Consider the following 16,499-nt stretch of genomic DNA (forward strand, 5'->3'; position numbering starts at 1 on the left):
ATTGGGCATCAAAACCTGCAGTTCAAATGTGGGCATTTTGTGTTTAGCACAGACTTTTGCCATATTTGTGGCATTTATATAATTCATTTAGTGAATCGACAGCTTAAACAATGCAGACAGCGAAGGCAAAGCAGACACAATTCATTTTTAGAGAATCCCCCTCCACCCTCACTGTCTTTCTGCTTTCACCTTCACAATGCTCTGGGACGACACTGGCTCTCGAAATAGATGGGATACAGACACATAGCAATTTTTCTAAAGAGGCTCTACAATTACAACATCACTTCTCGGCCACTCTTATGCAAGAGGTCAATTTAGCAATCACATACTGTAACAAAAAACTCTTATCACACTGATCTTTAGAATCACACACTTCCACTCTTTCATTCGCACACCAATGCTACACTACACAACAGCTTTCAGCATTTCAGACTGTACAGTTGAACAAAGTAGGGGGAAGAGATACAGAGAGAAAAAGAGAACAAAGAGAGGAGAAAATATGAGAGAAATTCATTTGAATTTAGAGCAGTTTGATGTCGACATTGCTTATAGTTTGACAGTTCCAGGTCCAGAAAATGGTACATAATAGAGAAGCAATGTCTATCAAACTCACTGTCTTTGCATACTAATCGTCACAAGCACACATTCAAAATATGAGCATTTAGAAAGATTATTTGACTCAGTTATGAATTCGCTGATTTATTTGACAGTCGAGGAATCTTGAGAAAGACTCCAGTTAAGTGCCACAATCAAACATGTAATAGACGTACCCTTACTTTTAACACACTGATGAGGGTTAGCTTTGGAAAACACAACATAAACATCCACACACCTGAATCAGTTTTCTTCAGTGTTTAGTATTCACCCTGTTGTTCTGCACAGCTTGTGTTTCTCAAGGTCAGATTTGCCTTTCGGGAATCGATGGAGTGCAGTTACAGCACAATGTCAGATCTGAGAAGTCACAGATGCCTGTTTGCCCCCAGTGACATAATACACACACGCGCACATACACAAATATATCCATGCAAACAATCATGCACGTTCCCACACCAACAAATACACCTATGCTGTAAGCAGTATTACACACTGATCAAGGACAAGATTGGCAGCCAACACATACGGTCCTTTATCACTGTCTATATAACTAAAAAAAAATCTTTACTAACACTTTAGAATAAGGTTCCATTTGTCAAAATTAGTTAACTACATTAGTTAACATGAACTAACAACGAAAGACACTTGGTTCATGTTAATTTCAACATGTATGAATACATTAATCAAAAGCTATAACTGTAAATATTATTCAATGGACCTTAACTAAAAATGAACATTGTATTAGTATTAACTAACGTTATTAAATAAAGGTACACAAATAACTGTGTTCAGTTAAAGACAGTCTCAAAGCATTGCAATCCCTAGAAAACAACATGTAGCTTGCATAATGTTGCACATATTGCATCAGCTACATATTTATTTCTGCTTTGTATTGATTGACGATGAATAAAATTGAGCCCATTCACTGTTGACTGGCAGCACCATCCATTCCTCCTGCAAATGTCATATTGGATAGTTTCTGGTCAGACTACATCAGACAGGCTTTATTATATCTTTGTCCTTACAAAGCCTGGGGATTCTGTTAAAATGCTAATCAGCCTCAGAATACTCTCAAAGCAACCATGAAAAGATTAAGCACATATGCACATCACAGAGGTTATCCTACCTTTTCTGATTTAATAGCTGGAACTGGGGGCAAAGGGGAATCTTAACGTTTCAGTGAGCCTAAAAACATATAACATCTGAAGCATCTCGAGTCAACTCGACAGTCTAGCTCACTGCACTTTTGTTAATATATGAATTTCTGTGTTTGCCACAGATAATTAGCTGTTTTTGCTTTTTGGTGTCTGGTCCCTGTTGACTCTCTAGCTGAGAATACCTCCAAGTTCAATGAATTTATTCATTGGGCTCCTCTCATGTCTTTGAACATCCTATTCGCTCTGCAGTGAACATTAAATAAGATGTGAAACACAGATGCGTCATCTTGGGCCTTCTTTGCCTCCAGGCACTGAAAGTTGTGCAGTGTGGATTTGGGTGTAAAAAATAATAATAATAAGTGATACAAAGTTGTGCAGGAGTGACAGCTTTTTTTATGGTCACATTAGCGTTGTGAGTAGATAAATGAGTTAAAGATAAAAAAAATGTCTCTTAGACTAGCAGGAAAGACGTAACAATTCAGCTGACAGACTTTGAGCAGAAGTGAAAAATCTATAGACAATGACACCAAATCCTTTCTTTCCAATTAACAGCTCCACTATCTGTACTCCGTGCTGATTGTCCAGTCAAGTGTGTGAAATAAAAGGGTCAAACCAACTGAATTACTCAGTTGTCTAGTTTGTTCTTTTGTTTGACTGACATTAGATGAAGTTCTACATTCTTATTAATTTATCTAAATATTTATCATAAAGGAACAAAGTGATCTAGGGGTCATGAATTAAGTTTACAAAATTGAGGCTGCTATTCTAAGAAGCATCATATAATATGCAGAGATGAGAAAGATTTATGAACCTGAAACATTTATGAATTCACTTTTGTTCTTTAGCCATTATTGATTATACAATGTTAGATTTATTCATTCAGCAGATGCTTTTATCCAAAGTTATTTAAAAATGAGGAATAGCTACTACAAAAAATGCATTGCTATGAAAACAGCAACATGAGAATATGGAATGCCAAACCTGACTAAATAAATAAATAAATAAATACATAAATATACAAAGAAATGTAAAAAATAAAAATTAAATAAATGAGTAACTTTTATTTCCTTATTTATGTATAATTGTATTTTTTTCATTTATTTATTTATTTCCACTTTTATTTATTTTCACATTTATTTATGTATACTGTATATGTATTAATGTGTACATTTATTTATTTATTTCTATATTTCTTCCTCTGTATGCTAATGAGGGGTGTGTGTTTTACCTCAGACATAGCAATCGATCTCAGAGTGGCAGTGCTGAAGCTTTGAGGCCACAGTGACACCTTGTGGTGTGACCAAACCAAACGTAAGAGGTTTGTGGACGTGCCTGTACCAGGGGGGCAATCATTCGGAAAAAATTTAAGCTTCCCCGGGCGCCGCCATTGATTAGCAGACCATCACCTGCTGTTAGCATTCCATTGACTCCCATTCATTTTGGCATCACTTTGACAGAGAATAACTTTACATCTGAGGCGTTTAAAGACTCAATTTTTCCATTATTTATTTCTAAAGAAACACGAAAATGTATAAAAGGCTCCATTACCTTGTATCTTACGTTATGGCCCCGTGGAAGCAGTTTTTGTAAAAATAGGCTAACGATTGGGTCATAACCACACGACTCTCTGTCGCACAGTAGAGAATTACCGTATGGACAGGAGGAGAAGCTCGTGCGCAATCGGGGGGATGTGGAGGCAAAATGACAAAGTAATTAATCAGAATACTTAGCAACAGGGCCGGCCCGAGGCATAAGCGAACTAAGCGGCTGCTTGGGGCCCCCTCGCCACCAGGGGGCCCCCAAGCGAGTTTTTTTTTTTTTTTTTTTTACATATTAGGCCTAATTAAATTAAACAAGTGACATAAATTAATGAATGGATTAATAATTCAAGACAAGAAAATTCTGATTTCATGATCAATATACCTGCCTACAACTGCTGCTGTGTCTGCCAGTGTTTGAGTCATATGCGCATAACCTCGCGTGCATAAAATTCGTGCGCAAAGTCACGGTAGCCTAATGTTAAGCCATTTCACACAAATTTGATTTGATCAATGATTTATCCTTTAAATTTAATGATATTCAGAACAGAACAAGAATAAAAAAATAACTATAAACAAGCCAAAACGAAATAATTTAAAGCGAAAGTGAAAGCGGATCTCTCTCATTAGAATCAAAATGTTTCAACATTCGCGATGGATTTGGATGGTAAACTATTATTTATTATAGGCTTCTTTGTACTTCACCCACGTTCCAATATCGAGGGAAAAAATCATCCTCTTCACAAGCGCAAAAATGTGCTTGAAATCCAATATCGAGGGAAAAAATCATTCTCTTCACATGCGCAAAAATGTGCTTGGAAACATCACAGTGGAGCGGTGCTTATACGCAGCACTGAATGGTACGAATTGTAGGCTACTACTGACTATTTAAAAAGAGCAGTGTAATTTTTATATGTTAGTTTGACTATTTTATTAGTATTTTTTATTACGGCTATAACGAACAGGCTGCGATGTCAAGATTGCAGTGCTGGAATAGCCTATGTTGTGTGTGTGTGTGTGTGTGTGTGTGTGTGTGTGAGGCGCGGACGCGATCGAACAGTGGAAACATAAACACATACTCCGTCATGTTCATATAAGACATCATTCAAACTGCAAAGGGTTGCAAAACGTTGGAGGATATTTTGCAAATAATTTTTTTTTAATATGTTTTTTGACAGTTTGTTTTCAGAAGTTTCAAAGAGTTAGTAAAAGAGTAAAGAAAAAGTTAAAACATTTTTATTTAAGTATCTATTTTTTATTAAGTTGGCTATTTATTTTGTATTAATACATAACCTCATTGTATTAATTTATAATGTAACATTATAGAGTGACATTGTGTCAATTATCGTCAAGCACAGGTGACTCCGCGTGGTGGGAGGGGGCCCCCAAATCAAATTCTGCTTAGGGCCCCCAAAAGGCTCGGGCCGGCACTGCTTAGCAAAAGTTTCTCCTGCTCCTAGCTCATGGACACCTCCTACTCACACTCTCCATCTCTACAAGTTTCGTAAGGGAATGATTCAGATTTCTCTTGGCACAGCTACTAGAAGACAGACAGGTTGCTCACATCACATCTACGTCGTCAAGCTCAGTTTGAGTCTGCGCAGTACGCTCAGCCATCAGGAAGTGAGTGCTTCTAATTGACTTCACTTTTCTCCGTTGAATCCAATGGGGTCGCTGTGTCCATTTCTTTCACTGTCTATGGCCTGTACAGGTTACGCAGATAATGAATGACTGAGAGATCGGCAATATAGCCAAAATATTATATCACGGTTTATGTCTTTTAATATCACCCTAACTGTATATAGGTTTACCATACATAGGCCTACTCTTTATTCCGGACATGGCCGTGAAACATCAACGGTCGGGATTTCTAAAATGTCTTGGCACACATGAACAGAAGCCGCATACTCTTTGACAAGGAAGCGCATAAAATTATCCGCTATTAATCACATTTCATGTAAATGTGCTGGATGAGGCTGATAAGAGCTTGTGTTTATTGTCGATGAGACTCGCACACCAGCTCAGAACGAGGAGAGAAACCAGCTCACATTTTACTGTTTAAAGTCTACGCAAGCATAGGCTATTGGTCAGTGCGTTTGAAACGCAACTGCAAATTCAGTTCACATTTTCAAATTTTACATGCGCAACATGTGGCAATTCAAATGCTTAAAAATGCATTGTAGATACGTACACAGAAGCTAACTGACTTACACATTATTTTTATTTTTTACCAAAATGTATTACTACTTTCTGAACACCCCACAACATTAATGACATATTTAACTTCCAGAAAAACATATTCCCACCTCAGGCATCAAATCCCTATTATTACTGGTAATTATTTTTTAGATATGGGCACTATTAGTCTTCAACCCCGTTATGGACACTATGGGAAATCTCTCAATATGATTCTAAAATATATTTGTAATGAAATCAACATTTTCCTATAAATCAGATGTCCCTCACACTAATTCAGTAATTGCAAATATAAAAATTACGTAAAATTTCACTCTTATTCTGTACTAAAGCCTGACATGGGCACTTTTTGTGACCGCAACCTCATCATTTTTGATCAAAGATGTGGCTTAACTTCAGAATTTGAACTCCTGGTATTCTTATGATGGCTCTGAACATTTCAGACTGAGATCAACAAACATTAAATTACTTTTTTATAAACTTAAAAAAGAATTAATAAAAATGTAGGTGTGACAGGGTTGAGACTAGGGTAACAGGGTTGAAAATGGTAACGGGGTTGAAGAGACAAATACAGCATAACATATAAATAGTTGTTTTTTACTCAAATTCACTGTAAGATTTTCTATAAGCACTGAATTTCATTGTGTAACAAAGAAAGACAACAGATATAAATTGCAATTGCAAATGAGTTTTATTGACCTGACTGCAGAAAAAACAATAACATACCTGCATTAGAACATTATAAAATGAATGACCTCAAAATAAAGCATAAATTGTGTGCTTTTTTGATGTGTGTGTGTGTGTGTGTGTGTGTGTGTGTGTGTGTGTGTGTGCGTGCGTGAGCGTGTGTTTGTGCGGTTTTTTTGCATGTGCGTGCGCTTCGTGACAAAGAAGTAACGGGGTTGAGTGTGACAGGGTTGTGATTTTTTTGCTCAAAATAACCACTGCTCTACATGTAGTGAATAACAGGGGAGCACATGGCATGCATGATATTAAGAAATCTTGTACAGTATATTGTTGAAATAACAAAGATCATTTTCACAAGTAATAGATTTATATCTTTATTTGATGTAACAGGGTTGAGTCGTTGAGCTTGACAACCATAATATCACAATCCTAAATAAGTTATACTGTAGTTATAAAAGAAGGTGGTAACTTGCCTGTGTCTACACACAATGTTGTTCAGAGGACTTATATGATGTTATGATGTCACATAAGGATCCGTTCATTATTTTTATGGGGGGAGAATTATTTGTGTAACAGGGTTGAGGGGTTACTGAGGTACGGAACTAAATAATGTGATTTTAATTAATAATCATGAATTTAATAATATATATATATTTTTTTTATAAACACATTACCAGCAAAAAAGCACAGGGGCCGTATTCACAAAGAATTTTAAGGCTAAAAGTAGCTCCTAACTGGCGAATTTAGGAGCAACTCCTAAAAATAATGGGCGTGTCACTCCTAACTTGAGCATTTTAGCCCTAAAAGTAGCACCTAAGCCTGGGACAGCTTAAAAGAAGTCGAGAGGACTCCTAACTCACTAAGACCTATTGACAAACCGCTTTTTGTGGCATTTCACGTTGCGATGTTTTGAAATGCGTATGCGGCGGCTACAGGAGCTTCCAATCACGAGGGAACAATTTTGCATTGTAGGCATAACTAGGGATGCAATAACGCCACCAACAACAACCAAAACTAGGCTACTCATTGCATGTAAACTAATTGTAACGTATCATTGTGAATCAAATTAAAATGTTCTTCTCTTTGCAAACGTAGGCAGAGGCATATAGTGACAGATTAATTCAATAATGTTGCAAAGATATTGCATCAATCCATATGTTTCATTAGGCTACTAGGCTATTTGTTTTGCCTTACTCTTTATTCATTTAGGCTATTTATTCAGTTATTCATCATCTTCCGTCCTTCACACTACTTGTGTAGCGCACGCATTCTCAGACCTGTCACCTGTCACTCATCATCGTAGGGGAGGTGTTTGGAATCATTCCCGCGTTACAATCATCAGCCAATCAAGGTGGTCATTCAGTCAAGCTCGTGCATGAGTAATGACGTCATCCATAGCAACGAAGACTCACTCTTAGTTTAAGAGGTGTCATTTTTCTTTACTAAGAGTAGGTCTGAAAGGCGTTGTGAATAACTTTTAAGAGAAAACTCCAAGCTAAAATCTTTTAGTGCGATTTAGGAGTACTCCTAGTGGTAAGATAAAATGCTTTGTGAATACGGCCCCAGATAGATATTCATTGGAATGGCAAAATGTATGGACTTTTTTCTAATTGTATTATTCATATCCCAAATACACATTTATAGAAGGCCACGAGGGACATGACAAAGTAGGTGGTGTCAACTGAAAGAAAAAAACAACAACATAATTTCTAATATAACTAAATGTATGTCATTATTATTTTTAAACTTTATTAAAGGAGACATTTTAATTAATACAAAAAGCTTTTAAAAATAAATGTTGGTGACCCAATAAAACACACTTAAAAAGGTCAGAGGGACTCAAATCATACCGGTTTCGTGGAATGACTCATCTAATGCCATTCAGAGTCCGCTTCTGCACGTCCCACATCTGCAGTGCGAAGATGGATTTTGCTGAAACTGATTGTATTTTACCGGTAGGCTAATAGCCATAATAGTAGTGCCTTTGTATTCTAACTGAATTGATCGATTAAAATTAAGAACTTGACATAGGCCTAGCTGATGATGGCCTATATTTAATAAGGTTTTTTTTTAAAAATGCCCATGGAAATCAATTTATAGCGGAAATATCACCTCTTTATGGAAAAGTTTGTTCTTATTGCTGTCAACATTGTTTTTGGAAGATACATTAAAAATGCAGTTAGCTTCTCTACAATGTATGGCATGAGATGTGTGTCTTAGCTGTGCTTACATGATGCTCTTGTTTGATTTAATCCCGAATAATTCCAATTGAAGATTTAGCCTAAGATGTGTGATTAATCAGTATCTAAGAGCAGCATCTTTAGAATATGCGTTATATTGTAAAGCATTTGAATTGTCATGTACATGTAAATTAGGAAATGTGAACTGAATTTGCAGTTGCGTTTCAAACGCACTGACCAATAGCCTATGCTTGCGTAGACTTTAAACAGTAAAATGTGCGCTGGTTTCTCTCCTCGTTCTGAGCTGGTGTGCGAGTCTCATCGACAATAAACACAAGCTCTTATCAGCCTCATCCAGCACATTTACATGAAATGTGATTAATAGTGGATAATTTCACGCGCTTCCGTGTCAAAGAGTATGCGGATTCTGTTCATGTGTGCCAAGACATTCTAGAAATCCCGACCGTTGATGTTTTACGGCCATGTCCGGAATAAAGTGTAGGCCTATGTATGGTAAACCTACAGTTAGGGTGATATTAAAGGACATAAACCGTGCTATAAAATTTTGTCCATATTGCCAATCTCTAAGTCATTCATTCCCTGCGTAACCTCCTGTACAGGCACGTCCACAAACCTCTTACGTTTGGTTTGGTCACACCACAAAGTGTCACTGTGGCCTCAAAGCATCAGCACTGCCACTCTCAGCTCGATTGCTATGTCTGAGGTAAACCCCCGCCCCCACCATTAGCATACAGAGGAAGAAATATAGAAATAAATAAATGTAGAAATAAATACATGTGGAAATAAACAATTATACATAAATAAGAATTTATTCATTTATATACATTTATTTGTATATTTATGTATGTATGTATGTGTTTATTTATTTATATATTTATTTATTATTAAGTAAGGTTTGGCATTTCATAGAGAAGTGCTGTTATACAAAGCTCCATAACTGACCAGAAAAATACAAGCTCAGAAATATAGGTGAAACCCCTGACCCTGTGAAACAACAGAAAGAGAATGGTACAGTTAAGTATGTGCATTAAGAGTAGAGACAGTAGAGATAGAAAAGGACAGGTAGAAAAGGACTCAGCTGTTCTGATGGAGTTGGTAAGATTGATATATGCACTGACAGGTTCGCTGAAGACCAAACATGCCACTGCTTTCTGAATCATTTGCAGTTGTTTGATTGTGGATACAGGATGACCGCCTAAAAGAGCACTGCAGTAGTCTAGTATAGAGACGTTCAAGAAGCATGCTTAGATAAGAATGGTCCGATTTTGCTGAAAAATCTATGTGCTTGGATGATACTCTAAGTTCAGAAATGTTTTGTGTATCTAGAAGAGTAGGGATCCAAGCACTGAACCCTGAGGCACCCTGTGGTAGCTGACTTTCCTGCTATTTTGTTAATCATATTTAACACAAAGCTAAATTTAGTTTAGGAGAAATACATATATAATAAAAAAGTGTGGAATATTAAAGGGGATAAATAGTTAAACAAATTAAATAATGTTAAATAATGTTAACTTACATAAATAACATTTATATGGAAGGGGGATAGAGAGAGATGGAGGGAGCAACAACATCTGTTATCAAAGGGGCTTGTATGGAAATGTATTATATGTACATTTATGTAATTATGTATTAAAATATATTATATATATATATTCATTCTCAAGTGTGCCCCTCTCAAGCAGGAAGAACGCAAAATTATCTAATCAATTTTAATCTATTTGTTTTCTATTCCATTATTCTCTCTCTCTCTCTCTCTCTCTCTCTCTCTCTCTCTCTCTCTCTCTCTCTCTCTCTCTCTCTCTCTCTCTCTCTCTCTCTCTCTCTCTCTCTCTCTCTCTTCTACTTTCTATCTTCTCCTGCATAATAAAATTACTGAGATGCGCTGGCTAAACTCTGCATCCTTTGGGTGCAGTCTGGAAATAATCAGGCTATCAAAGAGGCTGTTATGCTACTCAATGATATTGTAATGATCAGAGACGCAGTATCTATAAATGTTTAAATGGGTAATGAGTTACAAAAGTGGGCTGATAGATGCCTGTTTGCTGTGAATATAGACACTATATATATATATATATATATATATATATATATATATATATATATATATATATATATATATATATATATATATATATATATATATTTTTTTTTACAAAGTTTTACATGGTTAGCACTGCAGCAATAATTCTGACTCAACCATTACCAAGAACATCTCTGTATGTGTTTTGCAGTATTAAGTGACGAAAGCCTTGGAAAATATTTCCTTGACTAATTTGCCGTGTTTCTCATCTTCTCTATTATTCAGCTTTAAATGATGCAATAACTAAAAGAGGTAGACCATAAAAGACCATAGAAGCATAAGGGCACATTAAAGCTTTGGTGGACAGTCTAATGGTAGGAAAATATACTAAAAGGTAGCAAGATGTCCTGGATAAAACAATATCAATAAAAAGGTTTTATATACAATTTCTACACACTATCACATAGTAGGTTTCATTGACACATTCACTTAAGTTTTATTGAGGACAGTTCAACATCTACAGTAAATTACCAGAATTTTCCAAACTCCGGCTCTGTACTCACCCCCACCTCCACATGGTCTGAACCTCGGTCATCTTGCTTGTGCAAAACCTCAAAGTAGTATCGACGCGAGGACATAAGACTGCAGAGAGAGAGAGAGAGAGGAGGGAAAAGGAGGAGAATTAAAGTGAAAGAAAGAGAGGGCAGGGGACACTCTCAGAGAGGTATGGAGAGAGACCAGATGAGGAAAGGGAAAAAAAAACATTTGGCCGATGCAAAGATGAAAAAAAAAAAATCACAAAGCACCATAGGCACTGAAGGATGTGTACATTGTTAGTGACAGAATCACTAAGGTGCCTTATCTCCTCAAAGAAGCACTACAGTCTTGTTCAACTACTAGAAAAACATTAGGTTACTTGCATAACTCAGGTTTCTCTGAGAACAGAGCAAGGTATCTCACTATGGGAAACGCACCCAGGCGTGCTAGACTATGGAAGCACCACCAATTACACCACGTCTGTCTGAAGGACGGACCAATCACAGCTTATGACAAGGAGCCCACCCCCGCCCTATATATACAAATGTTATCCTCGAAACAGCATTCTAAGCACGCTCTTCCCCCGTGTTATGCGAGTAGGGAAGCTTGGTGAGATTCCTCGTTCTGTTCTCAAAGAACCGAGGTTACCCAAGTAACCTAACGTTCTCTTTCAAACAATCGCTCGGTATCTCACTTTGGAATGATATACAGAAGCCAACTCCCATAACGCATGCTTTCAGAAGCCGCCGAACAGACCCAGCAAGAAAGAAAGATAACCTTTCAATTCTCTAAAGAGCCAACATTGAGAACTGCATAAGCCATAGAAGGCGCAGTGACATCCAGACAGTAAAATCTGATGATCATTTATGAGGGGAAGCCCAGTCTGCCGCTGCACAAATATCTCCAACTAAAATCCCCTTAAACAATGTCCAAGATGCATTCACACTCCTTGTAGAATGAGCCCTTAAGCCTGCCGGGGAATGAAGACACATAGAAGTATAGGCCAATTTAATTGCCTCTACCATCCAATGGGAAATGAGATCGACTTAGCCTTACATTGAGTGGCCAATGAAATGGATAACTGATCATTCTTCCTGAACAATTGTGTCCTGTTTACATAATGTGCACAAACTGTGCAATTTCCGCTCCTCCAAAGAAAATGGAGGGGGGTAAAAGGCACGCAACTCCAAAGCAGAGCAGTTATAAGCTGAATCACTGACTTTGGGAACGAAAGCCAGGTTAGGCAGCAGCGTAACCTTGCTGTCATCCAGACTAAAATTTAGACATGCCTGACTGGGATGTAACTCACCCACTCGCTTAGCTGAGACTAAAGCAAGTAGTAAGATTGTTTTCAGAGATAGGAGCTTAACATGAACACTCTCCAGAGGTTCAAACAGGGCCCGAGTTGAAGCATTCTAAACCGTGGACAAGTCTCATGATGGGACCAGTCGCTTTGACACTGGTCTCAAACGCTTCACTCCCTTCATAAAAGGCATATAAGCCTTCCGCAAGCAGCTGCTGGTCGAAAATCAGAGTAAACTCAGGGGACTCTGAATCCATAATATTCCCCCACAAAGAAATATCCCACAGGGGAGAGGGTTGGACCCCCTTTGCCGAAGGAGGGACGGAAGAGAGAACAGGATCGTCTTTAGAAGATGCAGCCACCCGAAGCCTTCTTTTCAAGATCCTGGCTGGCATTACACGACAGTGCACGCAACTCTCCGCATCCACCAGCGCGGCCTGAGCATGCTTGACACCCATGCATGCGATACACATCGGATGCGGATCCCTGCCCGAGATCATAAATCCACATCCTGCCATCCCTTTCTCCGTGGCGACCTTGGACACATACATGGTAAGTCAGATTATCCTGTAACCTTAGCTCGCCATAACGCGTTAGCTAGGATAGGAGACACCGCTAATGAAAGCGAAGCAGAGACGCTCAGTAAAGAGCAGAGAATCCACAACAGATTTTAACTGCACTGCGTTCGGCAACGTCAACCTTGACGGCAACGTCAATCTTGACAGAACAAGAATGCATTTTCGGGGATCACAGGTGTATACAGTATAGGGAGGAGGTGGGCTCCTTGTCATGAGCTGTGATTGGTGTTTCCATAGTCTATCTCGATTGTTTGAAAAAGAACTATATTAGCAGTGAAGTAACCTTAGCCATTTATGCTAGCCAGTGTAATTTCATTTGATTTTCAAACATGATAGTCCTGGTGAAAAGGAAGTGTGCTTAATTGTATTAATGTCCACTTGTAGTGTACTTCAAATCATAAAATTACTGTATATTTAAAAAAATACTTGCAGATACTATATTATTACTGAAGTAAAAGTACACTTAAGTGTAAAGAGTATGACTTAATTACACTTTTAAAAAGAACACTTTGTAATAATGTCAAATTAAATGTTTTACTTAATACATTTTAAATCATTATGTTTTAAAGGGGTCCTATTATTCTTTTTTACATTTGCAACTTTTTTTATTGTGCAATGTTGCTGTTTGAGGATGAAAAAGTTCTGCAAAGTTACAAAGTACAAAGTCCTCTCCAAAGTGAGTTATTCTCTATCAGTCTTCAGTTTTCATCCGGGAACGTACACTTCACGAAATTGTGTGTTGTAGCCATTACTGTATACTTTCTTCCACCACAAATTTAAATCTCAAGTTAACAAGAGTCAAGCCCAATCCTCTGTACCAATTCAAAAACGTCTATTTAGAACTATCAACAATATAGCTTGGACTGCATCAGTGAAGTTAGTATTACTGGGTAGAGAAAGAAATAGAGATAGAGTGTGTGATTACCTGTGTCTGATAGTTGATGAAAGCTTCATATGTGCACTTTAATGTTTAGAAAAAAAAAATCTCCATTTAGAGATATTTAAAGAATCTCCAAAGGACTGTTTTTTTGTAGTTCCATCACAGAGGAAAAGCTAATTTATAGAATACAATTGATGAAAACAAGGAGGCTGGTGAAAGCTCAAACTGATCAAAATATTGACAAAAGCATGGGTGGACAGACAAGCTGCCTTTCTGTTACTGCAGCCCTTTAAATTGACTTACAAACCTTACTAATATAAAACAACTCTGACTGTCAAATTAAGCAAAAAGGGCAGAGAAGCTGTGCCATATACCATCCAATGCCAAATAAAATTCAAAGAAGCGCCTTCCTCAGAAATGCAGCTGAATGCTCTTTCCTACGTAGTCTTTCCATCAAACCTCAAACAAAATAAAATTGTATTACAAAAAATAGATTTCTAATGTCAGCTGCAAGGAGGTTTTTATTTAATGTTGACAAGGGGATGAAAACACAAATGTAAACTATCTCAGACCACAGATTTGGATTTCTGTTAGAAAGATATTTTCATCTTAGAAAAGACAAAAGTCACAAACAGACAGACATGTGAATAGCATTCAGATGAAGAGGTTGTGTTATGACAATTATTCTTCAGATGTTCTGCTGGAGTTGCTTTGATTAAATCAGCCAAGTGCAATGCAGCTTACTGTGACAGCATGAGAATGTAGTGAAGTTTCATGTAATGAAGAGTGAACTTCAAATCTTATAGTCACAATGAAATCAAAATGGACAATTCATATTTCTGGCGGAATATTGCAGTGCTTATTATAAAGTATCTATATATAGGCCTACATCATAATATTTAAACAAAAAATTAAAACTCTTGTAACAACATCTCTTCTCTGATGACCTGTTTACTGCACGAGAACTGTACAACCTGACACCCACTTAAGATCACAGCAATAGCAAACCACAACGATAAACCAAACAAGTCCTTTTTCATTCAAAAAGCCATTTCAATTGGATCTACATCATGTCGATGCACGTTCTGTTTCATGAAGACTTCACAAATTGTTTATTTTTTAAATAGTACTTGTCATATCAATTAAATAAAAGGTCATAAAGTGTACTTAAAGAGACTTTCATGACTGTATTTAATACACTCAAGTACACTGTGGCGAGGGGGGCGTGGTTCCGCGAGGGAGAGAGAGAAAGAAGACGAGCAAGGAGTAAGTAGGTCAAGTGCAAATGATGAACACCTGTGTCTTGTTGCAATAATTGGCGTGGAGAGACCGGATATAAGCCGCTGTGGAGTGAGAGATGAGAGAGAGAGAGAGAGAAGGATTGAGGACTCGTATGCCGTCAGCAAGTGGAAAGAGTCTAAGCTGATCCAGCGGAAAGAGTATTAATGTGAAAGTGTTTTGTGCTTTAGCGCGGCTATGGTGAATGCGCTGTGGGCGCCTTTTGTTTTGTGTATCGTTTCATTATAATGAAAATTATTAATAATGAATTAATAATTTAATTATAATAATTTCATTAATAATGAAAATTAATAATTAATTTTAAGAATCTTATGTTGTTTTAAATAAGTATTTGATGTGTTGACTAATATACTAAAGCACTTGTAAAATACTTCACATTTTAACTGTGCAAGTTTTTTATACAAATGTGTAAAATGTATTTAAATACATAACATACAAGAAAAAGGCATTCAAGTATCTGAATGACATCAAACTATAAATGTATGACAATCCTCTTAACCTTAAGTTAAATAATTGCATTTAATATAAATGTTACATTACATTAATTTTGCATTTAAGTAAATTCGTTTAAAGCATATTATTTCCATAATAAGTATTTTTGAACGCACACAGACACAAACAATTTTTTGTGTAATTGTATATTCTATCCCCCTACACTAACCCTACCCATCACAGAAAACTTTCAGAATTTTTTGATTTTCAAAAAAGATCATTCTGTATGATTTATAAGTTTGTTTCCTAATAGGGACCACAAAATGTCCCCACAAGGTCAACATTTCCTGGTATAACTATATTTGTGAAGACGTACCAGGGCCACACACACACAAAACCGAATTAACAACTGAGCATTAGTAATAAGCATTACACACATTTTATGTGTGTTTGTTTGTTCTTTAAGGGATGGCAGTATGTTTTTCATGTCTACTGAGAGTTCAATAAATAACGGATTTGAAGACTCCAAAAGAAAGGACTGGCCAGTAGATCAGGGCTAGATAGGATAAATTGAGAGAGGCTTGAGGGGGTACAGAATGGAGTTTTAATTGGCTGACTAATTGCCAGGCTCCATCTGAAAGTGTTCTGCTCAATAATTGAATAGGACTGAGTGATGGGAGAGATAAAGAAAGAGTGTATTCAGACAAAACCCACATGAACACACTCTCAACACACTCTCAACTGCTGTAGCAAGACAGTAGGCTTGTTTGAGATGTCAGTCAACTCACAAGGGCAAACTTCTCATAGTAGACAACATATTGCAAATCTTATCTGGTTAGGACACGGTGTTATAGTATAATCATAGTGTATGATCACTGGTCCCACTAGTAGTGGGGTTCCCTTTTAAAGTGGAACTTTAAAGCATCATCAGCTTCTTAGTCTTCAGGTTTTTGTGTGTGCATATGAAATCTATGTGTGTGAGTGGTTAGAAGAAAGAAAAAGAAACATGACTAGCAGACTCAAGAGATGTGTCATGTCGTGTGATAGATTTATCACACTGGACGATACACACGAGCT

At 37.1% G+C, this 16,499-nt stretch overlaps 1 protein-coding gene across 1 annotated transcript in view; it reads right to left on the bottom strand.

The window, feature by feature from the left end:
- Positions 1-16,499, bottom strand: part of b4galnt4b (beta-1,4-N-acetyl-galactosaminyl transferase 4b) — a gene marked incomplete at both ends in the record, with an annotated part of 108,469 nt that overhangs the window by 22,190 nt on the left and 69,780 nt on the right. The window contains one exon of the mRNA XM_081393940.1: positions 10,957-11,035. Within this exon, the coding sequence (XP_081250066.1) occupies positions 10,957-11,035 (79 nt within the window). The remainder of the gene's footprint in view (positions 1-10,956; positions 11,036-16,499) is intronic.

This window comes from Scardinius erythrophthalmus (assembly GCF_964197995.2).
Source record: "Scardinius erythrophthalmus genome assembly, chromosome: 2".
Classification (NCBI taxonomy): Eukaryota; Metazoa; Chordata; class Actinopteri; order Cypriniformes; family Leuciscidae; genus Scardinius; species Scardinius erythrophthalmus.